The following is a 27,626-nucleotide window of genomic DNA, read 5'->3' on the forward strand; positions in this document are numbered from 1 at the left end:
CTTTTTATCCCTCACTCTTAAGTCCTGGTTTTCTATTATTGTCATTCTACTCCCCCCACCCCTCCCCCTTTTTGGTTTCCTCAAACTCCCACGATTTTCTGCTCCCTCTCTTTCACTTCCACCCACCCCATCCCTGGCTCTGTTGCCTAGCAACACCTCCTCATCTGCAGCCATAGATTTGGAGAAATACTTGTGGAAGCCCTCTACAAACACTAATTGTACCTTAGATTAGTGACATCTTGGTGTCCATAACCATCATTAGTGTTTGGAAAACTGACTGTTGGTTGACTGGAGAATAGACTTTTCCATCCCATGTTTTAACAATCCTCCTCTAACGCAACTCACAAATAGTGATACTGTTCTTAACTCATTGTCAGAATTACTTTTTTGGAAATATGAACACCATAGTGATGTTATAGAAGGAGAGGATGTATTCAGTATGACTTCATTGCCGATCCATTTCTCTTTTCTCCTCATACTGTACATTCACTAAGCTGCTACACAAATATTAATGTTGTATGAGACTGGGACTAGTCCGAACTTTTTGTAGCCCTTTTGATGTTGAAAAGCAGAACTATTTAGAAGATCTTTAAATAGCCCTTACTGAAGGAAAACACAAGTCGGCTCATTTTGAACAGATAAACACACCAAGACGCATGACGAGATGTTAGTTCATGGTATTTTATTGGAAAAACAAAATGTAAAGACTAGCATGTACAACTTGGAATGCAGATCAACTGAACAGAACAGTTGGACTGGGCCGGGCCTTGCCGCACCCACACACACACACACACACACATGCGCGCAAACTCCCACACAAACACAAAATAGAAATGCTGCAAAGCACCGACCCCGTCCCCACTAAACTGAAATTTATCACCCCCATAGAATCATGATATTCAAGCAACCTTTAAGGTGATACCCAAGTGTGTTTCAGTGAAGAATAACCACAGATTCATTGTTTGTAAATCTCCAACTGGGCAAAAGCTGATACTCATAACAGATATTACCTAAATGTTTCTCTTGTATATCATCACCTTTAAAGCCCACCCCAGCCCTCCAAATAGTCTAAGACACACCCAGCGCCCAAGGGGCTCAAATCTATGCCCCACGCAGGCTTCACCCTCAAAAAAGGTAAACACACAAAGGATAAAGCGAGTATCCTGACATGCCAGAAACACAGAATCTAAAATGACTTCTTATTTATTCCATTTTAATATTTTTCTTAAAAATATCTCTGTCATCACTGACTTCATTTAGGTTAGCAAACTGCAAAGGTTCTGCTGGTTCACTCACTCTCATCGGTCAACTAACCCCTCCCTCCTCTCCGCCAACAACAGCCTTCTGCCATTGGGCGCTCAACAGTAACCCATCTAAAGCTGCATGCATGAAGAACAGAAAAAAGAAAACAGGAAGTCATAAAGGAAAGGCGACTGGCCAGCCCATATAATCATCATGACATCAGGCAGATGGAACCAGGAAGCAGAGAAGCAGTGGCCAGACCAGACAGCTGCAGAGAGGCTGCTTGGCTAACGAGTTGAGATCTGATTGGGCAGCTTAGCGCTGGGGGGCGGGGAATACAAGCCAGTACATGCAGATTGATTGAGGTTTTTCTTTTTGTCTTTTACCTTTTTTGAGCTTGTTTATATGGACAGACTTTCAGTTTTCCAACATTCAGTTTAAGTTGTCTATACAGAACAGTATGAATAAATGTAGATTTTTGCAATAAGAGGTAAGTGAAACATTTGACTGATTATTTGTCTTAATGTGAGCCCAGTTCATTTGGCGGTCATCATCTGAACAAATTCTGTAAGGAAAAGAAAAATAAAAAGCCATCAGGAACAATTGTATAACAGTAAAAAAAACCAAACCAAAACAAAACAAAACCAGCCATTAGACTCTCCCCCAAACACAGAGCTTCTGTCTATCATCTGTGCTTGTCATCTTACATAAAATAAATTTAATTAATCATAATACCAACAATGGAGGAAAGCATAGGTATGTGTTTCAAAGTGTGTTAGTGAGGTTTACTGTCACCAGACAGACTCTTCTGTACCTTCATAGTTGACCTGTCCATCTCCATCGATGTCTGCTTCCCTGATCATCTCATCTACTTCCTCATCTGTCAGCTTCTCTCCCAGGTTAGTCATAACATGACGCAGCTCTGCTGCGCTAATGTAACCATTGCCATCCTGGCCAACACACAAATAGAATTACAGTCAGTCATGCAAAGTTTACAAAAAAAAAAAAAAAAAATCAAGTGTCATTTTCAAGCCGTACAGAGGAAAGTAGTCCCCTCAAGCTTAGGGACTTTTAAATTTTCTTGCTTTTCTTTATAACACAAAAACACACAGAGATGCAGTTTTACCTTATCAAAAACCCTGAATGCCTCCCTGATCTCCTCCTCGCTGTCAGTGTCCTTCATTTTCCTTGCCATCATTGTCAGGAACTCAGGGAAGTCAATTGTCCCATTTCCTGGGGAAGAGAAGGTCAATTATAAATACAATCAGTCAATACTGTTAAAGAGAGTCTGCCAGAGGGCTGAGAACATGTACTGATTCTTGACTAGTCAGCACGGAAATACTGATAAGGTCCTGGAAAATGGTACTGCTATGCCTATTTATCTAGCATTAGCTGGCATTTGCAAATTTCTAACTGTCCCCTAATGACAAAAAAGCAGCCGAGGTCAGGTGATTAATGAAAACGCAGCTAAATGCCATCTATAATGTGAAATACAGTTTAGGTGACCCCCTCTGTGCAGCCTCAATTGTAGTGCAATGACCACAGCCCTTAACCGTCAAATCTTTTCATGTGGGTTTAAGTTTGCACCAAACTACAGAGAATCACTGACAATCAGTATGTATGAGACTTGATATAAAATCCTAAAATAGCCATTAGTCTACAAAGACTGGTTAAGCAAAATCCTTTTCCTGGTTGAGGCAGACTCAACATACCATCTGCATCCACCTCATTGATCATGTCCTGGAGTTCAGCCTCAGTTGGGTTTTGACCAAGTGATCTCATGACAGTGCCCAGCTCTTTGGTGGTGATGGTGCCATCTCCGTCCTTATCAAACAGAGAGAAGGCCTCCTTGAACTCTGCATGGACGCAAAGAGGAGGGGAAAAATACGGAAAGCAGAGGAAAGGATGAAAGAGAAAATATTAGTACCATTAGAGGTAACAAAACTGATACTGCAGGTGACAGTGAACTGGCTGTGGCAAGAATTTATTACTAAAGATGGTAAATTAGGGTTTTTATATTGTCACTTACCTGCAATCTGCTCTTCTGTAAGTTGGTCAGCCTAAAAAAACACAAAAGAAAGAGAAAGAGAGACAAGTGATAAGAGAAAAATTAGTACAATTTTAAAATACTAAAATATTTAGATCTTCTCAGGTTGGAACACAAGTGTAACAAATTGTAATAAACACATGTCACGATTGATGCAATTTATCATTTACTTCCAAGATGTAAAGAAAAAAAAAAATCCCATTTCCTCCTCCACTCCATTAAAACAGGCATGTGTCTTGGGCAAAGTTGTGCAACCATAATGACCTGACACAAAGAAGCACTTGGGATTAGAAACTGGTATGACTGACACTTCAAACAATAGTCAGAGTGATCATACTAAGGTCTAGTAACTAGGAACTCAAGTATTCAAGTATAAATCACAAACCACATACTATGTTTTTTGCCATCCACAAGCCATACATGAGCACCAACATACCACCTAGTGATGCTAAAGGCTCTAGTTAACCCATTTACTTTACTGTGTGTGCACATCTGTGAACAACCTTTATATCATCAAAGTGGATGTCAGTGAGGTCTGCCACCAGCTTTACTGCTTTTGGTTCTGTTTTTTTGGCCTCTCCACCTCTACTTCCACCTCCTCTTCCTCCTCCATCCATCCTTAACCCACCACCTCCTCTGCGCTGCTTCAGATCCACAACTCTTCCTCCTGCACCTCCCCCAGTTACTCCTGATTTGATGCTGAGGCCATCCAGTGCCACCCGCACCATCACCAAGCCTTCAGCCAGGCACTCAGCCCGCTTGCTGTTCTGGACACCTTGTTTTTTAACCTCAGCCAGCTCGGCCTTGGTTCCCTGCAGGCAATTCCTCAGATCCTGCATCTCTCTGACCAGGCTGTCCATGCGGCTGGACGATGAGTCCAGTAGCATCTGCAGGAAGGCTCTGTAGTTCCTCTCCTGCTGCTGGATAAGCTCCTTGTAGTAGTGCTGCTGCTCATCCAAAAGGTCATAGACAGTGGACAGGCTCACCAACTCATCCTCTGACGGGTACAGAGTGACTTTCTTAGGCAGCATGATGAGGGAGCGATGGCAAGAAGGGCAGCAATGATGTCTTAGGATGGGATGAATAGGTGAATTAAAAAGATTACCAGACATCTGATCAGTTGTCAATGATTTGTAAAAAGGATGGGAAAGATGACGTGGCAGAAAGACAGGTGGACCGCAGGTTTTTCCATCTCTCTGAATAGCTCCATAACTGTTTTGGTGAGGAAAAATGGTTGAGACTTGATTTAGGCAGATGGAAAAACAGTTACTGTTTTGTAGTCCTCCTGGATAGGTAAATAGTTGAAAGGACACATCTGTGGTGATCAGGCAACTGGATAATTGCAGGACTCGTCTTTCAGTCTGTTCAGAGTGTGTGGATGGCAAGATAGATGACAGAAGTTTTCAGAATCCCCCTGGAGTGGCATAGGTTAGTCGACTGGCAATGACCTGACAGGCGACGTCTCTCTTCCATGAACTGGATGAAGAGCTGACGGAAAAGCTGGTTCTGTTAACGTCTTCCTGGTTACTTGTCCATCTGTCTGTCTCTCAATAGAGCTGTCCGTTTAACTGTCCATCTTTCTTTCTGTCCTTGTGCCTTGCAGTGCTGGCGGTGTACGTGACCAGGCTCTGTCCTTGCCTGTACCTGACTGGAGAACACCACTCTCTGTGCCTCCTAGTCAGTGTGTGTGTGTGTCTAAGGCTGTCCATCTCCCCAGCAGATGAAATGTCCACCTCCTACAGTAGTTCAATAGGTGAAAACCCTTCAACACTTTACAACGTGTGTACACTGGCCAGGAGGTCAGGCCAGAGGAGGTCATTTAAAAGTGTAAGAAAACTGATTTAAGGTGTGTGACAGTAACAGAGTCCCGACTGAGGGAGGTCACAGTGGGGCTTTTATTTTAGTGTATATGCATGTGTTAATCTGTCACCTGTCAACTCACTGCTACAGTTGCAGCTCCTAGGGAGGATCAGTTGGCTGGTCATCAGACCTCATGCACAGCATCACGGGTCACACCAAATGCCCCCCTCTGGTAGGGGCTCCTATCCACACAGTTACAACAGTTTCTCTGAGTGACAAACTGATGTCCCCAAAACTCTGCCATGAGCTTAAGGTTTCTTTAAAGTAAACAGTGTGAAGCAGAAATAAATAAATGAATCCTGAAAACGCAAAAAAGAAAAAAAAAAAAAACCTGCCATAAACTGTTCTTTCTTCAAAACCATACTGTCACCAATACTAGTGCATATAATGTGCAAACACACATTCTACCTGATGTCTGAAGCACAGTGTCCTCTACAAGATACTGCTGCCAACAATATACAACAAAACCCCTATCCAATAGTTTGTGAATACTTTTATTGCTTTACTTTATACATGTCACAAGTATGTTGAGTATTAATGGTATATTTTTCAACAACAACAACAAAAAGAAGAACCATGAAAGGTACTGAGCATTATTAATATGTTGCATACTGATATTTGGTCTCAGGCATATTCAGTATTTGCTTGAGGAAAGAGTGAATTGGAGGGAGGAGAGGTGAGAATAATGGTCAAAACTGAGATGTTTTAGCTACAACGTATTAGCACTGTTGAGCCTTGAAGCCTCCAGAATTTGGCCGATGATAATGACAGCGATGATGCGTGTCCTTGCATGTGTTTACACGCTCTAGTGATAGTTAACAAGCTGCTAACCCCTCTAATACCCAGGCCAAATTCCTCTCAAGGCTCTGCAATGCCTGGCAATACAGACCACATTCCTGTTAGATACTGCAAGAGGAACAGGTAGGCACTATGAAACAAAACGAGAACTGAGTTTTATTTCCGTGTACTGACTCCGCAACTGTTACTAAATCTAATCAATAAGCACCAGTTACTAACAAAAGTTCTAAATGTGTTCATTCTGTGGCTATGACCTAATTCTATATCTTTATAATCATTACACATTTCAAAATATTTTTTGAATCTACATAGGAATGACAACATTTAATACAGCTCATCCTATTAGCCATTGTGAAGATTTGACAGAATACATGTATATCAATTACCAAACAACATGGTTTTACGGTTAATCTAATTGACATTGGTTGAGGAAACATGAAGTTACAAGCTACACTAAATGATGGTATCTTTAAGAATCTATGTCTGTGATGTAATGAGTACCTCAAATGTCTCATGAAATTAAACATGGATTTGCACACTGCTGTGCAGAGAGCATGTACCAACAACAGACTGCTACGCCAGCCATTCTTTGGGTGTAAAACAAAAGAAAAAAGAGAACAAATTACTCCTGGTATTTCACTTCACATTTTGGTCCAAGGATCTTCTGCAAAGAAAGCCCTGGTGTTTTTAATTACAGTGATACTTATCAAATATTTCTCACCTGCATTGCAGATAATAACACTTTACTGTAGTTAGCAAGCTCTTGAGAGAAAAAAACCAGAAACACCTTTAAGGGCCCTCCACACCAGCAATGATTACTTGCAATAACAATGAATATAAATTATGGTTTCAAAAATCGTTCCATCTAAAGTGGACACCACAACTACAGTGACAGTGGTGAACTATAATGTTGGGTTCACTTTCAGAGTGATTTGATGAAAAATAGAAGCACTTAAAGTCAATCAATATCCATTCAAGCGGTGCTTATAATACTGTTTTCTAAATGTAGCCTACGTCTTTCATGTAAGCCAACTGATGGCATTTAAGAAACAATGTTTTTTATGTTCTCCCTTTATCACACAGTCTTGGTTATTGTGGTATTCAACTTATCAAAAGCTTAAAGCTAAAGTAATATTAGGCTGCACATTACACAAAAAAAACATAATTATATCTAACACATACTTAAATTGATGGGATCTCTAAAGTATGTCATTACTGATGTCCCCTTTCACAATTACTAAGATACCATTAAACTGATGTAGATGCAAATGAAAGTATGAACAAAATTTGTCTTCAACAAACTGCTGGATTCACCAAACTTCTCTCATCTTTGTAGAAGACATTTCTTCTTCAAATTCTTTTCTTTTTGTTTCTCTGTTTAACATCCAGCATTAACAGATCATAAATATCCACTTAACAACCACTAAGACACTGAAGCACACAGAGCGCAGTGCCATTGATTACACATCATTACTGTTCTTTGGTGTCGATGCTCACACTGTTATCATTCTAGTTAGAATTCTCGGTGTGGACAGTGCTTTAGACTCAATCTGCTGTGTTAGTCAAGGCTTGCATGTGAGAAAATGTGTCAAGAGAGAAATGCTAAATAAAATAAATAAATAAATAATGACAACTTCAACTAAAATTCACTCAAGGTGTGATCCAGGAATAAGTAGCTACGAACATTTAAGTGTCATGTTGCTGCAGGTTTTGTGACAGTAAAGTCTGCTGAAGTAAAGGGCTTTTCTGCTGTAATGCAAGAGATGGGAGCCTCCCATGTTATCAGCACATTTGTAAAACAAAGTCTCGGTCCATTTAAGACTTACATATACCCTGGAAAAAATGTCCTCTCTACCGTAACCATTTTTTTTCCCACAGGACAACAGAGTAAACATATCCCTCCACAAGCTATAAACTACAAGACTGGTGCAAGATGTTACCACTCCCTGGGAACTGCTCCAGGGACACTGAATAGCAAGCTGACATTGTACACTAATAGATAAACAAACCACATTCTGTACAAGAACTGAGAGGTGAATATCTAAAAACATTAATGCTATGTTGCAGACTGTGGAAATTAAGCGTTTGTCTTACTTGCAATGTTCAGATAGCTAAGAGAGAGCAATTTCATTAAGAAATTCCTTCTAACATCAATCAGCACCTAAACGTGATATGTAAGAAGTTAACTGTGATCAACGTGATCAAAAAATAGGATTATAAGTACATATGATTTATTCTGTGGCAAAATGACCATGTACATATGTTACACCATTTTCTATGACCCAATTATGACTGCTAACTCTTGCCGCTGCGATTTTATAGCGGTTACATGATGTACATAGATAGCTGTAATCGGTAATTGCTATGGTAACAGCTATAAAATTACATGACCTTGTATAAAGGATTACAACATCTGACAGTTGTAGAAGAAGAAACTGGTGGCCAGAAACGTAGATCTGTCTGTAACCCCACCAACAACAGTCTTTTTCGTCATCTCTAAAGTCTGTGAATCACACGATATGACTGGTCACAGATTTCGGTGCAACACCGGCATCAAATATTCTATGCAGAACTCATCACAGATCAACTGCGCTTCCAGTATCACTCCCGAAATGAACGATGTAAGTCTTGAAACGAAAACCCATACCTGACGGATGTACAGCTGTCAGATACGGGAAAATCAGAGTATTAAGTGAATGCAACAGCAACGTTAGCTGTGATGCTAACACTGGTATCCACCCGAGTCGTCACAACTACTGCCAGATATGAGGGCACCTGTAAAAGGCAGCAAGTGTGCTGCCTGTTGCAGGTGCGCACTTACTATACCTATATAATTTCACTGGCGGGTGCTAGCTTAAGAAACGGTGACGCGATAAGCTAGCCGCGACAGTGCAGCGAGTTAGCTAACTCAACAGTACACCCAATCCACTCTATTCGCGCTCTATGCACTGGAGGTTTCAGGGTATTTCAACAAAACAGCTCTTCGGGGGAATCGTCTGGGTCCCTAGCTGACATTCTGTCAACTCAGCAAAATTGTAAGTCCCATATAACACAAACCATGGATGATTAAATACTCACCATGTCTGTTTGACTTGGAAACGTTGGTCTGCTAACGCTACAGGGAGAGAGGAAATGGACGGTTGCCTCTGAACAAGACTTGCTGGAGGCGGGCAGGCAAGGCGAACCACTTCTATGAAGCTTGCTGTATTCCTCCGCAGTGTGAAGAAATTCTCTGCGAGGTAGGCGTCCTCGCTCTTTCTCCGTGCATTTCAGCGTGAACGCGCGCAGACGTTCGTGCGAGCATGCTGCTGTGCGCGTAGGCCAACCTGTTTTGGGCTTGGCATTTTTAACACAATTACTCTTAAGTTACTCGTGGCTTTACTAAGTTTATAAACCAGTCGCCGTTTATTAGAAGAGTTATTACAAGAATTACAAGAGACGTACAGGTACAATGATACGTTTGATTTGCATTTGTCGAGCAGCTATTGACACTCTAACGCCCTCAGTGCTCTGTCGCCTCTTTTAGTAAGATGTCGACAATGTCCCTCTGTAAGATCAACCAAGCTGATGTTGTGTTATAAATCTACTACAAGATGATCACAGCAATGGACAAGGTCCGGATCTGTTTATAAAAAGGAAACAAAAACCACAGTAATTACTGCCTCTTAAGATTTGGAGACTAATAATGATCTAATTTAGTTTGAGGACTAAAGATCATTGACACCATAGCGGAAAGACTTAGACCTTAATTGACCTTAAGGAAAATACTCTCTTCTCACACATGTAGGGTGTCATGTTTCACCCGAGTCTAGTGAGAAATATTTCTCACAGCATGACAAAGACAGTTTCACTAGATACCTGCTAATATTAGAGGGCAGCTATAAATAATAAAATTGGTGAACTCTCAGTCAGTAAGTAAGCCAGTTAGAATTGCCTTGTGCTCTTAAACAATTCATAATTCGTATATCTGCAGTCATTTTTTTTTTTTGAACAAGAGGAAAATTCCATGATAGTATATTGAGAATCTTTTCTCTGTCTCAGAGCCAGAAACCTCTGAGTTTTGCTGAAGTATTAGTCAGTTGTTTGCTTCAGGCAACTGTCTCATATACCTTACAGTTTTACCAGTTCACATCTGTCAGTGTCTACTGATGTCTCTTGGCCAGTTGGTTGCAATTACATCTGACATCAAAATCGACAAGAAACTGTATTTTTATCTACACTTGCTTAACTGCAACGGGTGTCTAAACTGACCTGTGTGTATTATCTATAACCAGGCCCAAACTGAAATGTGTAACATCAGCACCCTCAAACACGTTGTATTTTCAGGTTAAGAGATTACTATTTTCTTTGATCCATTTCAAAGCACAAATAACCCTGTAGAAGGCAATGCACAGTGTTTTATATCATATTATTATATAAAATAGCGAAATGTAGTGGAGGATTGGGAAAACAGGTTTGTTTGAAGAAAAAATATATTCATAATAGTGGACATTTTCCTTTGATTTGGAACAAGGTGTGAACGTGACTTTGAAGAGGGATCCCCTTTATACTAGGTTTTTCTTAAGGTGTTGGTGACACGCAAACTGACGAACTACTTTGTGTTACACGGAGTTTTATGCGGGCGGAAGGATACGTTCCATCAAACATCAGGGTTGAAGGCAGTGAGGAAGTTGCGGTTCTGTTTTTGAGAGGGAGATTCTGATTGGACAGAGCAGACCCGCATATTCTGTATAGTGTACAGAGGGCGTTGATTGGCCAGGGTGGATCTGCAATGCGTCAAACCACGGCGCGGCAACGGTGGATGGAGGTAGCGACGACACTGCTGTCGTGTACAGCATTTCCAGTGGTGTGAATATAAGAAAAGGGTTGGGGAAAACTTTTAGGTTATTCACAGGTGTGTTTTGCCAAATAGTGTTGTGAGCCACAGAGGTAATAAGTACATGAAACGTAGCATAGGCACATAAAATAAAAATAGATTTAATTCCCTGTGTTTGATATATAATTCTTTAAACAAGACGGGGTTTTCACAAAAAGTTAAAATAACAACAACAGCACATAGCTCACCAGTTCACATAACAAAATAAAATGTAATAGAGCAAAATCTGTGTTAAAATTTGCACCATGATAAAAGTATCAACTTTCTAAACTTGACACTGCAGTCTGATCTTTTTTTATTCTCGGTATCTGGACCTTCCACCAATCTACAGGGATACAATTTCATTTAACCTCATTATCATCATCAAGAGTCTCTTTACTCAGGGATGTCCAAAGCAGTGTGAACAAATTGAAGCATTAGTATGTGAAGATTTGCAGTTAAAAACTGACAAGTCATGTTATCATTTCTTTTTCATTTATTTCTTCTTTATGATCCTTAATCATCTTATTTGTTTACACTTTCTTTCATTGCCCTTGAATGTGGAGTTACTCTCTTTAATCACATATGATATAAACATGTCATGGAGTTTTATGATATTTCGTTCAGAACACTGGCCTTTAACCTCAGTGTGCATACAGTGTAAGCTCACATTCAGAAATAAATCTACAACAGAGAATCAGATTTACTGACAGTGTCAGGTACTAAGATAGTACTAGGGGTTTGTGAGACAAAATGAACAAAGGATGGCTCCTTGCCCGTCTCTAGATAAGATCACTGCAACTGCTATGTGTCTCCTCTTCTTGCCAACAAATGTGCTAATATGCAGGGTGGTCATGTTGCCAGTAAACCAGACTCAAGTTCCTGAATGAGGTGTGTGTGTGCGTGTGTTCATTCCTCCAGCAGTATATCTAGTTCTTCTAAAGGCAGCCTGAGTCGGAGTTCTTTCTCTGTCATCACATCTACAAACTCCTGCAGATGCTCAGGGAACAGCTGCACTCCGTCCATGTACAAACCCTGATCTCGATACATGAGTGCCATATGCACATATTTGCAGAAATGCAAATTTACATTTGTACATAAATACATACAAAGAGAGAGAGAGAGAGAGAGAGAGAGAGAAAGATTAGAATTAATTTCTCATTTACACACTTAAAAAATGAAGCAGACAGAAATCAGCTGCTGTTAGGAATTTTTTTGATGGGTGACTGTGTCTCACCTTAACCCAGGGTATGTTCTGTAAGGCCTTGTAGAAGATCCCTGTGGCTTTATCCACCTTCCCTTCTGACACCTACAAATACATACACATAAAACACATTACATATATATACAGTACAGGCGTAAGTCTTTATACTGACAGTCAATATTTGTGTATCCAAATGCGCACATCACACAAAAGTAAGTCTGTGTAGACTTGTCTTATTGCATGTGTTAGCTCTTATACTTCTATCTCTGAGTCAATATTTGGAAAATGAGGCAAGAAGTAGGCAGCACTGTAAGGTCAGAGATTAAGGAGCAGAATGACAGACACAACAGAATGGGATGTCACAGGCACAGCAGGCTTTTCCCATCATTACTAAAATGTACATTTTAGTTAGAATTTGATTCCTTTCACAGTATTTTTGAAAAATCATGATTTTAATACAATTTATTTTTAAAATGATACTTTGAAGCTTTCTCATACAAAGTTAATTTTGTATATTTTAAATATTGAATTGATAGAGAGGATTAGGCCTGCATTAGCTTTAGTTAGTTAGTGCCCAAATAAACAAAACTAACCCACATATGTCTTATATGTTTTAACATGGATAAAATAATGCATTACTTCCTCACCAATTACACTAATCACATTCAATAACAAATCAAATTTGTTTGCTTTTTGCCATCATGTATGCATTCATCAGCTTACTGATGAAACAAAAACCCTTTCAATGAGGTCTGTAACTATGCTGTTATGAGTATGATTGGATTATAAACCCCCCCCAAATTGTAATTTTCCTTCATCTGACCAGTAAAGAATAGAAAATGAGTTCAAGTCAACAGAGCATCCAGACAAGGTCAGTGAACGTGTGAGTTTGTGTGTGTCATTTGCCAGCTCACCAGGAAATGCATGTACATCCTCCAAAGTAAAGGACAGCGAGAGCCCATCTCTGTTGATATGGTGCTTTCGTACAGCGCGCGTATACGGTTGCTGAGGCCATTCTCTGGCAGGATGGACAAGGCAGCATCACTGCCACAAGACCTATATGAGAACATAAAAATATATTGACAAAAGTTTTTATAATTACTAATAAGTAAAGAAAGGTTGTAAATTCTGATAGAAAATCAAGTTCAAAAAAAGTTCTCTTGGTTTATAACATAGAAAGGAAAAAGGATAGAGAAAATTACGGTGATGGCATCTTGATTGCATCTTTTGAAACTGTTACAGTACTTACTCCATGATTGCAGGATAACCCTGTGCTGACTCATCATCCTCTTTATGCTTACCTCAGGGCAGCGTCCACCAGCTGCTTCCTTTGTTGTTCAGCAACAATGGCAAAAAGGCGTGGCACCACACTGCTGTTATCTCTGGTTACAGAGTGAAAAAAGCGACGTGCACGACCAGCACTATGGTACCGGTTCTCAAGCTGAAACAAAGATCACATGACGGTCATCGTGGCAAAACAATCTTACTCGGTACAGAGTAAGTGCAGATAGCTGGAAGAGACCCATCTAGAAAAGGGGGCAACTGAAGCTCATTCACAATTACTGATAAGATTTTATCTCGTGACAATTAAATGAGCTGTGGTATCATATAAGGAGAACATAGCTTACCTGTACATAAATGCTCCACAGAGGGGCGTTGTTGGGCCATGTGGAGAGGGCAGAGGTGAGCGTCTGCCTCAGTGTTGTCAATGGAAACACACTGATGTTGTTGTGGTACCTAAGCAACGCTACCTGCTGCACTGCTAACGCCTCACACTCAGAAGCTAGCCTGTTAACATAGTGCTCGCTAATATGGCTCGAATTAGCCGCAGACTGGCTAGCATCAGTGCCAGCAAGATTGGCCTTCTCCTTGCTGTTAAGCTGCTTGTCAGGTATTAGTGCGTGGTGCAGCTCCTCCATCTTCACTCTAGCCTGGCTGTAGACAGCGTGACCTGCTTGAATGCCCACTGTGAGGTACTGGAACAGAGCGTAGCAACCTGCCAGGCCCCTCAATCTCAGCTTCTCTCCGAGCAGGTCCTCCTGATCTTGTGGTGAAATGAGATGAAAAGAAAATTTAATCAGTGAAAGATGTCTGTTTGTTTAAAGAACAGCTCACTGTAAGTTGTGTCAAACTACGAGTGATATATTGTACCTCTCATTATTGAACACCATTATTCAAAAACTGTTTGCATAGTCTTAGTGTTTAGATTACTTCACAAAGTATAGAGACAGCTATTGTTTAAACACTAGATGCAATAGATTACATGTTTTCCACAAGTTCAAATTAGAGTTGCAACAATAAGTCGACTAGTTGATCAAAGGAAAATCGGTTGCCACCTTTTTTGATATTAATTTGATTAATTGTTTCAACCACTTTTCAAACACAAATGTCAAACATCTGCAGGTTTCAGCTTCTTAAATGTGAGAATTTGCTGCTGAATTTATCAATTAATTGTTCTAATAATCTGTACATGAATCAATAATCTACCAATTATTAGAACAATAGTGAAACAATAATGCAAACAGTTCATTACAGCCCTAGCTTCAAATGCCTGCAAATTTTCATGCTTTGCAAACATGATCAGAAAACGCTGGCTGCTTCATAAATATGCTGTCATGAATCTAATCATATGGTACGGTAATTTGGAACAATGGAGGCAGCAACACTGGGTCAGCTGCAGTGAATGGGTTAAAACCACTTATATGCTCCTTTTACAAGACACATGTAGTAACTCCTTGGTAGATGAAACGCATACACACCACCATTTTTGGTGGGCTGAGGGTTGCGAGGGTTTTGGTCCAGAGCTGACAAGCCTGCAGTCAGGGCCTGCTCATATGACCTCCTAGCTTTCAGGACAGAAACCGGTGAGAGGGACTGGGAGGATGAAGGGGACGATGAGGAGCTTTCTTCTGCTAGCTTGGTTAGGACACACACAGCTGGGGACTTGGTGGCATCGGACAGTCCTCCTCCTCGCACATGTGCCCCATCCTCCATCTCCAGCTGGGCCCACAGCAGGCACAATTCACAGAGGGTGGGGCTCCTCAGCCCTTTGCTTCCCCCTATCTCTGTAGCTGTGGAGAAAACTTTGCGAGCCTCGTCAAAGTTGCCCAGCATCCACTCCAGGTGCGCGTACTCCCGCCACAGCACCAGCGACGAGCGGTTGTCGGGTTCTTTCAGCAGTTGTTTTGCGACCCGCTTGCTACTCTTGCCCTGAGAGCGGAGACGCTTTTTGTTGCCACCACGCAGGCAGCGCAAGACCTGACAGATCCAAACAAGACAGATAAGGCGAGACATTCTTTTGACATGAAACCAATTTGACCTAAATGCTTTTTTCATTCAAAAAAGTCAGGCAACTCCACTCCTACCTTGAGTTTCTCGTACCGTATCCGGCAGAGTGAGAGGACGGCACGGTGGTGAGCGGGAAGGACAGGCTGGATCATGTTGAATACATTGGTAACAAATGTCTCGCCCTGCTTCCCGAGACCCACCCACTTCCCTGTTCCCTGGAGAGTGGTCATGACACCTACAGAGTTAACTCCGGGGTCTGGTAGGTCGTTGGAGGTCAGAGGACGTCGGAGCTCATCACCTACAATGTAGGAGTTTAGATTTGTCACTGCCTTCATCTCAGTTATATGCTTTACACCTTTTACACCTTACAACTGCTTTATATTATAAAAACCATATATCTATTTTGTGTTATTCTGACTGATGGTGCCATCTCTACCCTGAGTGAGGAAAGAAAGGTTCTCCAATAGCAGACCAGGCTGATGAGGGGCAGCAGAGAGCGCAGAGTCTATGGGCAGTCCCAGGAATGAAAAGAAACGAAGAAGAAGACAAAGCTCGAGCTCTGGTGAGGACAGACAAATTAGGGAGGGACCGATGTCATCAAACAACACCTACAGTTGGAGAGATGAAGACGTCAAACAAAATGGTCACATGTATGTAATCTCTCAATTTAGACAAAATGTAAATGGATTCTATTCATGAGCAGAGACACTTCAAATCAGTACCTGTCTGTCCGGGTCCTCGCAGTCCTCTTCTGATTGGCCCTTGGCTTTGTCAGGCCTCCAGGGCAGCCAGTGAACTGCTTCGCGAGACGACTCCACATCCAACCAGACTGCGTGTCTGGGCTGGCTCCGATCCTTCACCTCCTCCTCGTCCTCTTCCTCCTCGTCCTCTTCTTCCTCTGTGGACACACACACAAACAGAACATGAAGCTGTTGTTTTTGTGATTTTCAGCTCACATATCAATGTAGCGGTTGTTCGTGGCTTTACACAGCAAAGCTGAGCCTGTCTCACTGTGCTGTGAGGATGAGTTCACCTGCAGTTGGCTGCAGCCACCCTCCGCGCTCTTGCTGGAGCATCCAGGCTTTCCATCCTCTGGCCCCCAGCTCTCCAACCCTCGCCTCCCCACTGTCCCAGAACGGCTCAAAAAACTCAACCTGTACACACACACACATACACACACAAAGGTTGTGAACAAACCTTATGTTTACATTTAGTGTTGCTTACATTGTGTAGTAGGAGTCTAATAAACTTCTTGAAATCTTTCCTTTTCTCATAAATCTTTTTAAAAAAATATTTTAATTCTGGCGACATCACTTGAGTCTAGGGCATAAGCCAGGCATAATTCCCAAAATGTTCAACTATTCACTTTGGTCATAATAATATATTATAATTTGGTCTTATGAGAAATATTATGTATTAGCACAAGATTTTGGATTTATGATTTAAATACAAAACAGGAAATGATTGTGAACCTGCGATTACCTGCTGCTTGGTGGACAGCTGCCTTACGCTGTCAGGTTTGAAGAACGTAAAGTCGATCATGGCCTGGAACAGAGAAATCGCTTTCTCTGAGTGACCAGACTGACGCAGGAAATGGCACTGCTGGGTGAAAATATCTGAATAGAAAGAAAGGGCAACAAGGACAAAGAAGAATTTTCAATAATCACTGAGCGTACAAATAAAACAGTTTGAGAATATTCTGTATTGCGGGTTCATAAAGTGTATATATACACACACACACACACACACATACATATACATATATATATATAGATGTAGAGTTCCTCGTGACAGGAGCAGGTGATAAAACTGGGCTGACTGGGAAACTGAGCAGGTTAATTGAATTTGTATTTGCTTCACACCAATCAGTCGTGTCAGGGTAGAAAAACTGGATGGGTAAAAGCTTATCAAAATCTGTGCTACCCAACATGTCCTCCTCGGTCCCTGGCAGGGCTGGGTGAGAGACCATGCTGCCGTCACGCACAGCACTGAGCGTGCTTAGACACTTCCCGTATGCAGAGTTGACTTTTGACACTGTGAAGTTGCTGAAGTAACTCTGGGTGAACAGCAGATACTCTCTCCACAAGGACGCGCTGTTTGGATGGAGGAACACCTGGAATGTAAAATATAAAATGCAATTTAGGTGTTAGAATTACTATAAGCTTTGATCAGTGACAAAAATGTAGGAGTGGCTCAGTCAGTCAAGACATGCCTTGCTTGCATGCTTGTAGTAAGGCAGTGTGAAACTAAATAAACCAAAAAAACACATCAAAGTCAGGTTCCCACTCCTTCAAGGGCAAAGACAATAAACTAGACTGCAAACGGACCAGCTTCTTCCACTCCTTAGCCAGCAGTGAGGGCTCCCAGAGCTCTTGGCAGATCCTGAGCCTCTCCAGCTGCAGAGCTATGGAACCAGGGTTGGTGGCCACTGCACGGTCTGCGATGCTTAGCTTTTTCTCCAGGACTGCTCGGTGGGAAGACTTGGAACGCTCAGATGAATCGCTGCCCTGTTGCTCCTCCTCGCCTCCAAACGCTGTCGTACTCAGGTCGTCCTACAGAGGGAGAGGAGATGGTGAGAGGGAGAAGTAATGCTGCACACGAACAACTTAAGGATTGACTACTACTATACTGCTGACTTAGAATTTGAAGATTTACAGCTCCTGCATAAATGAATGGTTTCATGCCTGAGTGCCACAGACAGGTATCACATTGTTGGTTAGGTCTTTACCTGGGATTTGTCGATGATGACAATCTAGAATAAGGCCTCTCTTATCCTTTAATATCCTTATTACAACGCACAGGTTCTTTGATCAGTGACAAAAAGGTAGGGGTGGCTCAGTCAGTCAAGACATGCCTACAAAGAATAATTAATTAAAGAAAATGTGGAGAAACCTTTGCTTGTAATAAGTCAGTGTGAAACTAAATAAACCAAAAAAAAACCAGCAAAGTCAGTTTCCCACTCCTTCAAGGGCAAAGACAATAAACTAGACTGCAAACTGACAAGGTTTCTTCCACTCTTTAGCCAGCAGTGAGGGCAATCTAGAATAAGGCCTCTCTTATCCTTTAATATCCTTAATACAATGCACAGGTGCATAGACAAAACACAAACACACTGTTCAGCACATTATGTCAGACCAAAGCCGATGGTAAAGAAACTGAAGCAGTCTGTAGGAAGAAACATAGAGTCTTCTTACTTGGTATTTTATGAATTGTATCCACAGCTGCGTGTCTGCTGGCTGCTCTCTGAGCCGCCTGTTAAACTCTTCGGTCCTCCCGGCCAACAGTGCAGCCCTCTGCCCCGCCTGTACGTCCTGATTTTGCTGTCCCTTCCCCTGCAGCCACAGAGCCGTGGAGGAGTCATACACACCGAGGGGGTTTACTGATGATGTCTGCACTCTGTCAGCTGGATTGACACAATAAAAGGTGCAAATTAGACACAAGAATCAAACAGAAAACATTAAGGACGCAGACAAAGTATTGAGGTACCGTACTTGTACTTAACTTGAGTTTTTCAATTTTCTGCTATTTTATACTTCCACGCTTTCAAATCTTCTACTTTTCACTCTACTACGTTAGGTTACAACTTAGGTTAGAAGTCAATTTGCGGATTTGATTTAATAATACAAAATATAAGCAATTAATTATAACGTAGCCTAATATTCTAGATTAAGACAAAAGAAGTTCACAGTCCACCCAGTTAAACTATAAAAAATAGCTGTACCAGCACCAGTATTAAAATGGTGAACACAATAATGCACCAATATTTATATTCCAACAGGATATATTATTATTATACGCTATTCTGAATAATGGCCACTTTACAAAATTTAAATGCATTACTTTTACTTGTAACAGAGACTCTGAATTGTGGTGTCACTACTTTTACTTAAGTATAGGATCTGAGTACTTCTTCCATCTCTGTCACATCCTGAAATTCTGAGACAGACATTACACATTTCATAAGCCAGCTAAACCTATTACTTTAATTTCCAAAATTATTGATATTTTTGCCTAAAATCTGTTTCAGTCTGGATAGTTCTGTTGTGTTTGAAGTCATACTGAAATAATAACGTTGACTGAGGTTTTTGGTCTTGTAAAGTCTGCCTCTCCTACCAGACTTTCCTCCTTGGTTCTCCTCATCATCACTCAGCAGGAGGAAGGCGACGGCATCACTGCACTCAGGAATGGTTGGTAATAAAGGAACAGAGGGCTCGGACCTCAGCAGCTGGCGGCTGACTGTAGAGAAGTATCGGTCTGCCGCTTTCTTCTTGTCCCCGCCTTTCTGCTTCTTATGTGATTCTGACTCGTCCCAGCTGACTCCCTGTCTGCGAGGGTCCAGGCCCAAGGACGAACTGCCTTTTCTCTTATACCTGGAACACACAGAGAGGTTCAAAATTATCTTAAAAATGATAACCCCGTATATTTTTAGCTAAGTGAATATATATAATATATAATCCAACAGGAAAGACGTCACAGCACTGCTCCTGTGGTTCAGAGTTTATGTAAGTGCGTGTGTTACCTGGCAACATCTCCTCTGTAAAGGGACTTATAGGTCCAGTTGGCTGGGTCCGCTTTACGGTCCACACAGAACGGCTGCTCTGTGGGTGATGAGAGGTCATCCAACCAGGAGAAGCGGCTTGCTAACGGAGCAGCCCGGGACCTGCAAGGATGTACACACACCCCATACACACCAACCATAAATACAGAGCAAAAATAAGCTGGTGTTAATACGTATAAAATCAAGTGTGTGTCGTTACCTGTCTACCTCTTCTTCCCTTTTGAGGTCACTGGGATAGACAGTTTCAGAGTCAGACCCACTGCTCTCTGAATACCTCCCACTTTTCTTTTTGTGCTTTTTCTTCTTTTTCCTCTTCTTTTCACTCTTCTTCTTCTTCTTTTTGGGCACATTATCCTCTTCCTCCTCTCCCTTCCTCTCCTCCTCTGCAGAGCTCACCTCTCTGCCAGCAGTAAGGAATGTCAGGTGAACTCAACGTTAATGAGAGTTACAAGAGAACATAGTCAAACTAAATACCTGCCTCAAGCAAAATCTAATACTAGCACTCATAAGGCTAGGAAGTAGAGGAACAAGAAAGTTGTGTGTCTACAAGGAAAAGAAACTAACTTTGTTTTTGATACCAAAAAAGGTGTGACGCTGTGTAAAATTTCCCTCGGGATCAATAAAGTATCTATCTATCTATCTATCTAATAAAAAGAGAATGCAATTAAATCCTTTTCTGAATTCAACTGGAATTATTGCAGAGACAAGATATTTAGTGTTCAAACTGATATTGTTTTGCAAATATATTCTGAAATTGATGGCTACAACATGTTCCAAAAAGACTGGACTTCTACCACTGTGATACACCACCTTTTCTTTTCACGGAACTCAGGAAGTGTTTGGGAACTATTTTTGTTTTGTAAGTCGAAATTCTTTCTCATTCTTGCTCGATATCCAACTTCAGTTGCTTAGCAGTCCGGGGGCCTCTCTAGTCATATTTTCTGCTTCATGATGCATCATATATTTTCAATCAGAGACAAGAATTAAGCAAATTATCACTCTCTGTTTTAATAACATTTTACACAGTGTCTTGGTCTCTTTGGAATCGGGATTGTGACTTGTACCTTGAGTTTCTCTTGTTCAGCGTCTCACTGGTCTTCTCCAGATACTGACTGTGAATGGAGAGGGCATCTCTGGTCTGAAAACTCTCATTTTTCAACCAGTCTAATTCTGAAAGGAGAGAGTGGACATAAAAATATTATTTAGCAATCAGGAGCATTAAGAGATCATGACAGTCAATATCACTAAATGAGTGTGTTTACCTACAGTGAAGTATCAGGGTTCTTTTCAGACTTTTTAATGCCATACGGACACATTATATCATAATAATTTAAGAGATGGGTAGAATTCTCTCATCTTTCAGCACTCAAAATCAGATGGAGAAATTAAAGCCAGAAGTGATTCAGAGTCCATGAAGCCAAATTGAGTTCACTCGGTCAGAACAGAAAAGACTTTTGCTGCCTGCGGATGAGTCAGGAACCTGGGTAATGTCAGAATTATGTCTCCGTGGAGCTGAATAAGCAGGTCGTGTTCGGAATATTCAAACTAGGACGCATGTTAACACGGTCATAAACTGATATACCAATGATGACACGAAGAAGATAACAATACAAACATCACGAGTACAGCGCCTCAGTGGTGTCTAAAGCATCAGGCACTGAAATGTCTCGGTTATTAGCAGAAACACGCACTTTGTAGAGTACTATCGAGGTTTTGTTGCTATATATTGTTAACTCTGTCACTTATTGATATGTTAGAACACGTACTGATATTGTTTCCAACCTGGTATGCATAGCTGTTAATGCACAAGACAACAACTCGACACTGCACTCTCTATTCAAAGTTGCACACAGTATATAACTTAAGTGAAGCAAATGCCTATGCGACTGTGACCCTTACATTATATATGAGGCTAACAAAAAGTCAGAAGACTTTACAGACGCCATGCTCTGTAAACTTACTGACATAACAGTAAGATAACGCTAATTTCTGTTATTCAGCAGTAATGACAGATGGACATAACGCTAATGTCAACTAGTTCGTTAGTTCGTAGTTCAACAGGTTTATTTTGTCAATATACTGACAACAGAGTACTGAGGCGAATAACTATCGATATTAAAACTGGTACTACAAGAAGGAGTGATCACCTTTGGAGGAATCTTCAACTTTGGTGCTCTCTGTTTCTGCGAAAGCTGGAAACAGAGCCATGTTGCTATGTCGCACACAAACTGTCGCAGCTTTATGGCGTCATTTGACGACCGGCTTACCAAAATAAGACGACCAATTTATTATCTGAAGATTGGTTTTATTTTAAATGCAATCATTTTAATGGGTGCATGTTTTTATTCACAGTTGCCGTTTCAAGCAATATTATCACTTTTCCGCCGTGATTTTAGATATTTTATTATAATTTAGATTATTTAATATTTTATTTTCGTCTTGTTTTATATAAACAAACGTGTACAATTAAGACAGGCATTTTATTAGTCCCGCGCTGGGAATACATTTCTGAAACTGCCTCAATATATATATATTTCCACTCGCTCCTTGCCAGTGTGCATCTTCCCTTGTCGGCCTTTGTTCTGCTGCCGGACCTGTCTAATCAGGTATGATGATCCTCAGCTTAACCTTCTTCCGGATAAGTTTGCCTGTCTACCTGGTTATGCCTGTTTTTTTTCTTTCTTTTTTTTTTTTTTAAATCCTCTTTGAACTTACTTGTATTTCATTTTCACTTAGTTTTATTTTTTAAGATGACAATAAAAAGCTAAACTACAAAACAAAATTCATGACCTCAGTCTGTTCTTCTATAAAAGCAATGTCATTTGGTTGTAATTGATCCATGTGCTTGTCAAGGAGCATTTCCAATCCCCCTGCCGAGATAGCTATGATATAAATTATAATTTGTTCATTCCTCCTCCTGCATGGAAACATTAACTGTCGCTTGACAAACACAAAATCAGAGAAAATGGCTGTTATTTCATCATTGAAATATGCAGTAGTCCAATGTGACGTTATGATTTTTTTCTGGAATCGCATTGCTTTTTGCATTGATCAAAACGTATGATCAACAAAAACAACACTAATGTTGCCTATCTTATCTATTACTACTTTTATTTTTCCTTTCTTAGGTTGAGCAGCAAGTAGGATCACGTATTAGACATGACAAGATTTCCTGCTGATTATTTTTGAAAAAAACTGTAAAGTTTCACGGGGGAAAAAACAGCACGTTAGGCGTGTCTCTACAGAAACGCTCTTATGTATTGAATTATATTTTGTTACCATGTCAACGGAACCCCATTGGCCTGTCCAATCAAAACTGGAAACCACACTCCCTCGACCAATAAGATGTGCGGTGTGCTTTGAGTGACATTTAATTGGTCCAATTATGTTTGTAGGCTCTCGGGAGCTCGGTATTGCTCTCACCCTCTCAGATTAGTCCGTCCGTTGGCGTTCTAGAGCGGTTACAACTTTGTTCGTCGTTGTTAAGAAGTTTTGAATTTCGACCATAATGAGGGAAATCGTACACCTACAGGCAGGCCAATGTGGCAACCAAATTGGTGCTAAGGTGAGAATATTTTTTGTTTGAAAGTGAGGTCTCAACTCACTGAAAAAGACAGTGAATGTTACTTTTGGATTGGGCAGGAGATAAATTAGCTTACGTAGGAACAACGCTAATGATAGCCTCGGTGGTCATACCACCGACTGGTTTGAGTCGCCGGGGTAAATCACGTTAGTTAGTCATCTAATTTAACGCGGACTGTTTTGTTTTTTCGCCCATTGTAGTTCTGGGAGGTGATAAGTGACGAACATGGCATCGACCCGACCGGGACATATCACGGAGACAGCGACCTGCAGCTGGAACGAATCAACGTCTATTACAACGAGGCAACGGGTTAGCCTTAATATGACTTTGCTAAAGATTCCGAGCTACACAGTTAGGTTATCTAGCTAATTTCTAATGGAGTCAAGGTAATCCAACACCAGTCGGAAGACTTGTTAGTACCCTAGCTATCCAGCAGGGGATCCATTATCCTACTGCAAGACTCTTAGAAATGAGTGTTGAAGTCAGTCGACCCTTCCTAGCTACCGTCGCCCCGTTTCCATGACACAACAAACCTCCAGCTAACGGAAATGTCCCAAACAAATATCCAGTTAGTTGAACTTACGGTAATATTGTATAACCGATATAAGCGACTAACTTTATTTTTGTAATTTAAATAAGTAAGAAGAAATAAGACATTGTATTGTAATTAAATGATATGTAACAGGAGAGCTATACGAGGCATTAGAGTTTACAGTGGTCGTTTGTGACCAAAGATCAAATTCATACATCACTTTTGTATGGAGCTTTTGTGCTTTCTTTGTTGCTTTGCTGTTACAACAATATTGTTAAACACAGTACATTATGTCAAAACTGTTTAAGCCTAACCCCATATAATAAAAAATAGTCACTACTGCTTATAGAAAATGATGGCCAAAAAAAGATTTTTTGCTTTCTTCACTCAGCAATTCAAAAGGATCTCATATGTATAAGAAAAAGGAGAAAGACGAGCAGGTCATTGTTTGAGTAATTGTTTAAGCAACTGTGTTTTCATTTCCAGGTGGGAAGTATGTCCCTCGTGCAGTGCTGGTGGACTTGGAGCCAGGCACAATGGACTCCGTGAGATCTGGTCCCTTTGGACAAGTTTTTCGACCAGACAACTTTGTCTTTGGTGCGAATTTTAAGCTAATAAGACATAAGATGTGTGTTTTAAATTGGGTTAATGAAATTGCATTGCTGTGAATAAGCATCTAAAATCAGTCTTATTTTAAAGTTAAATGTCCAAAAAGTAAGGTACTGGTGGTAGTATTGGAGCCAGTCTCTTTCAGTGCTTTCACTGCTCTCTGCAAGGAAATTGTCTTTGACTTTGCATGTATGATGAAGTCATGTCAAGTAGATATGGATCCAGGTGGTTTTAATTTCTGCATTTGCATGTTACACAGGCCAGAGCGGAGCAGGTAACAACTGGGCTAAAGGCCACTACACTGAGGGAGCTGAGCTGGTGGACTCAGTCCTGGATGTGGTGAGAAAAGAGGCAGAGAGCTGCGACTGCCTCCAGGGCTTCCAGCTCACCCACTCCCTGGGAGGAGGCACCGGCTCTGGCATGGGCACGCTGCTCATCAGCAAAATCCGAGAGGAGTACCCGGACCGCATCATGAACACGTTCAGTGTGGTGCCTTCACCCAAGGTTCGCATAATACACAAGAATATTTTATCATTAAATCAGAATCAGAATTGACTTTATTGCCATTGTAAGTGAAGAGGTTTCACATTACTAGGAATTTGTCTTGGTGATGATTGGTGCATACATAGATATATATACATAGAAATATTTGTCCCTCCACTTGGTTCTCTGGGCTTCATTTTTGTCTTTTTTTCCTCTTTTCGTCTCCGCTTTCCCTCCACTCTCCCACTCCAGGTGTCGGACACAGTGGTGGAGCCATACAATGCTACCCTCTCTGTCCACCAGCTGGTGGAGAATACAGATGAGACCTACTGCATTGATAATGAGGCCCTGTATGACATCTGCTTTCGCACACTGAAGCTCACCACCCCCACCTATGGTGATCTCAACCACCTCGTCTCAGCCACCATGAGCGGGGTGACTACCTGCCTGCGGTTCCCTGGCCAGCTCAATGCTGATTTGAGGAAACTGGCTGTCAACATGGTGCCCTTTCCCAGGCTGCACTTCTTCATGCCAGGGTTTGCCCCCCTGACCAGCCGCAGCAGCCAGCAGTACAGGTAGAGAGTCAGGAGCCTAATTTGTTCAAACTATCAATCGTCAAGTTTTATTTTGATGCATTTGAAATAAATCCTGACTCAAGTGTCTGTCTTTTTTTAGGGCGTTGACGGTTCCTGAACTCACCCAGCAGATGTTCGATGCCAAGAACATGATGGCAGCTTGCGACCCACGGCACGGGCGCTACCTTACAGTCGCCGCCATCTTCAGAGGCCGCATGTCCATGAAGGAGGTGGACGAGCAGATGCTGAACGTGCAGAACAAAAACAGCAGCTACTTTGTGGAGTGGATCCCCAACAACGTGAAGACGGCCGTCTGCGACATCCCTCCCCGTGGCCTCAAGATGGCTGCCACCTTCATTGGCAACAGCACAGCCATTCAGGAGCTGTTCAAGCGCATCTCTGAGCAGTTCACCGCCATGTTCCGCCGCAAGGCCTTCCTCCACTGGTGAGTAAAAGACGAGTGCCGTCAGGACAGCTGTGTGAAGTCCATGTATTTCTGCTGGACTGGCACAACACCAAACATTTAGCCACGAGAGTTTGGCTTGTTTGTTAAAATGCATGCAAATAATAATGATGTGTTTCAGGTACACTGGCGAGGGCATGGATGAGATGGAGTTCACAGAGGCTGAGAGCAACATGAACGACCTGGTGTCCGAGTACCAGCAGTACCAGGACGCCACGGCCGAGGAGGAGGGCGAGTTTGAGGAGGAGGGTGAAGAGGACATGGCCTAGACACCTGCTGTGACCTTTTTTTTTTTTTTTCACTATGCAACAGTAAGCGCTGGGCAACTCGTAGTCATATTATTGATAATTGGCTGAAAATCAATAATTTGTACACACAAATTGTTATTGTAATTCCACTGCAAGTTATCAAATATTACAGAATTCTTGTCCAGCCTTTGTTTTCAAACGTTTCCTGTTCTGTGTTCGTACTGTTTTCATTGTGGTCCTCTTCTTTGTTCACTTTTGGGATATGAATGTTTTTAACTTGTCTCGTTTCCTCTGGGTTCAGAGGGTATCTCCTCCTCATCATCACCCCCTCCCCCCGAGTGGCAAACATGCAGCATTCACAATCTGTTACATATTCAAATGGAAAAACAAAATACTTGAAGCATGCTGTTAAAATGCAAGGAGCTTTTGGGCAATTGACAGCTGATGGTTAAAATATACATGCTGGTATATGTCAGGAAATTCTATTTCTCATTATATTTCCACATTGGTCCACAGAGTACTAACTGTCCAGTATGCCACAGATCAGTTTGACTCCTTGCATCTCACAGCTCTGTCCATTCATAGCAGGCATCTGTTGACCCTGCTGTCCACTCGATGATGGTGTTGTGAGTTTGTGTACAAGTTCACACTCTCTTAATTCTTTGTGAGTCTGTTTAGCCTTTTTTTCCCCCCAGACTACAGGTTTATAGTATGCTGTATTTGTTAAAGAGAATGTAACACTGAACAGTTCTAGACACTCTTTGCTGAATTTGATGCTTGTTTGATAGAGCATGTAATTCTTTAGCAGACTGAAGTCATTTATCAGGCAAAACAAAGAAAAACCCTGAGAATGCACTGAACACTAGAAGTAGTGTCAGGATCTGGTCACTGCGACAACATTGTTAGTGTGCTTGTTCTTAGATCTTACTAAAACCTAAGAAATTTAGATTGATTTTATTAAAGACTTGTTCCTATGCTGTGTGGGTTTTTACTATTTCTCTCTAGTTATATAAGCGACTGAGGTGAACGTAATATTAGCTGGTGATTTTGATGATGATGATAATGCTTCTACACATACACATTCTCATGCATTGGCGTGATTAAAACTGCTCAGTTGTATAAATCTGTTCAGCCTCGATCTGCCTACAAGGGAGCTCGTGTTAAGACTGAATCCCAGTCCAAAAATATATTTTTCTGTCGCTAATTCTAAGTGGTTGAGATTGAAACTCAAAATGTTCCTGATGCATCGTTACAACATTGATAAGATTTCTCTGTCCATTA

The 27,626-nt window shown here is 41.3% G+C and overlaps 3 protein-coding genes across 5 annotated transcripts; 1 reads left to right on the top strand and 2 right to left on the bottom strand.

Annotated features, from left to right (window-relative positions):
- Nucleotides 1-667: 667 nt before the first annotated feature.
- Nucleotides 668-9,311, bottom strand: calm1a (calmodulin 1a). Its single transcript, XM_046412197.1, has 6 exons — nucleotides 9,026-9,311; nucleotides 3,272-3,302; nucleotides 2,955-3,098; nucleotides 2,369-2,475; nucleotides 2,057-2,192; nucleotides 668-1,807 (listed from the first exon to the last, which is right to left on the bottom strand). Exons 1-6 carry the CDS (start codon nucleotides 9,026-9,028, stop codon nucleotides 1,779-1,781), a joined length of 450 nt encoding a protein of 149 aa, XP_046268153.1. The 5' UTR covers nucleotides 9,029-9,311; the 3' UTR covers nucleotides 668-1,778.
- A 1,433-nt stretch (nucleotides 9,312-10,744) lies between these two features.
- nrde2 (NRDE-2, necessary for RNA interference, domain containing) lies at nucleotides 10,745-22,126 on the bottom strand. 3 transcript variants are annotated; one of them, XM_046412189.1, is made up of 19 exons: nucleotides 22,000-22,126; nucleotides 20,917-21,022; nucleotides 20,052-20,261; nucleotides 19,814-19,954; nucleotides 19,408-19,664; nucleotides 18,489-18,697; nucleotides 17,622-17,846; nucleotides 17,218-17,407; nucleotides 16,777-16,910; nucleotides 16,328-16,448; nucleotides 16,017-16,192; nucleotides 15,731-15,902; nucleotides 15,372-15,592; nucleotides 14,766-15,264; nucleotides 13,635-14,050; nucleotides 13,308-13,447; nucleotides 12,921-13,062; nucleotides 12,040-12,111; nucleotides 10,745-11,842 (listed from the first exon to the last, which is right to left on the bottom strand). In XM_046412189.1, the coding sequence occupies exons 1-19, from the start codon at nucleotides 22,058-22,060 to the stop codon at nucleotides 11,783-11,785; spliced, it is 3,552 nt and encodes a 1,183-aa protein (XP_046268145.1). In that variant the 5' UTR covers nucleotides 22,061-22,126; the 3' UTR covers nucleotides 10,745-11,782. The 3 variants fall into 3 exon arrangements, with proteins under 3 accessions (XP_046268145.1, XP_046268144.1, XP_046268143.1); XM_046412188.1 differs by having other exon boundaries at nucleotides 10,753-11,837; nucleotides 20,052-20,252; XM_046412187.1 differs by having other exon boundaries at nucleotides 10,754-11,837.
- A 1,131-nt stretch (nucleotides 22,127-23,257) lies between these two features.
- Nucleotides 23,258-27,319, top strand: LOC124071562 (tubulin beta-4B chain). Its single transcript, XM_046412194.1, has 7 exons — nucleotides 23,258-23,417; nucleotides 23,636-23,744; nucleotides 24,454-24,564; nucleotides 24,836-25,080; nucleotides 25,312-25,634; nucleotides 25,735-26,079; nucleotides 26,219-27,319. Exons 1-7 carry the CDS (start codon nucleotides 23,361-23,363, stop codon nucleotides 26,364-26,366), a joined length of 1,338 nt encoding a protein of 445 aa, XP_046268150.1. The 5' UTR covers nucleotides 23,258-23,360; the 3' UTR covers nucleotides 26,367-27,319.
- The last annotated feature ends 307 nt before the right edge of the window (nucleotides 27,320-27,626 follow it).

Source organism: Scatophagus argus, chromosome 15 (assembly GCF_020382885.2).
Source record: "Scatophagus argus isolate fScaArg1 chromosome 15, fScaArg1.pri, whole genome shotgun sequence".
In the NCBI taxonomy this organism is placed as follows: domain Eukaryota; kingdom Metazoa; phylum Chordata; class Actinopteri; family Scatophagidae; genus Scatophagus; species Scatophagus argus.

Coding starts and splice junctions, on each gene's coding strand:
- calm1a (XM_046412197.1), bottom strand. Junction 2,193..2,368: donor CATTCAGGGTTTTTGATAAG/GTAAAACTGCAT, acceptor TGTGTTGGCCAG/GATGGCAATGGTTACATTAG. Junction 1,808..2,056: donor TGGACAGGTCAACTATGAAG/GTACAGAAGAGT, acceptor TTTTCCTTACAG/AATTTGTTCAGATGATGACC.
- nrde2 (XM_046412187.1), bottom strand. CDS start 22,060: ATGGCTCTGTTTCCAGCTTTCGCAGAAACAGAGAGCACCAAAGTTGAA. Junction 19,665..19,813: donor TACAGAGGAGATGTTGCCAG/GTAACACACGCA, acceptor TGTGTGTTCCAG/GTATAAGAGAAAAGGCAGTT. Junction 11,838..12,039: donor AGAACATACCCTGGGTTAAG/GTGAGACACAGT, acceptor TATCGAGATCAG/GGTTTGTACATGGACGGAGT.
- LOC124071562 (XM_046412194.1), top strand. CDS start 23,361: ATGAGGGAAATCGTACACCTACAGGCAGGCCAATGTGGCAACCAAATT. Junction 23,418..23,635: donor GCAACCAAATTGGTGCTAAG/GTGAGAATATTT, acceptor CGCCCATTGTAG/TTCTGGGAGGTGATAAGTGA. Junction 23,745..24,453: donor CTATTACAACGAGGCAACGG/GTTAGCCTTAAT, acceptor TTTCATTTCCAG/GTGGGAAGTATGTCCCTCGT.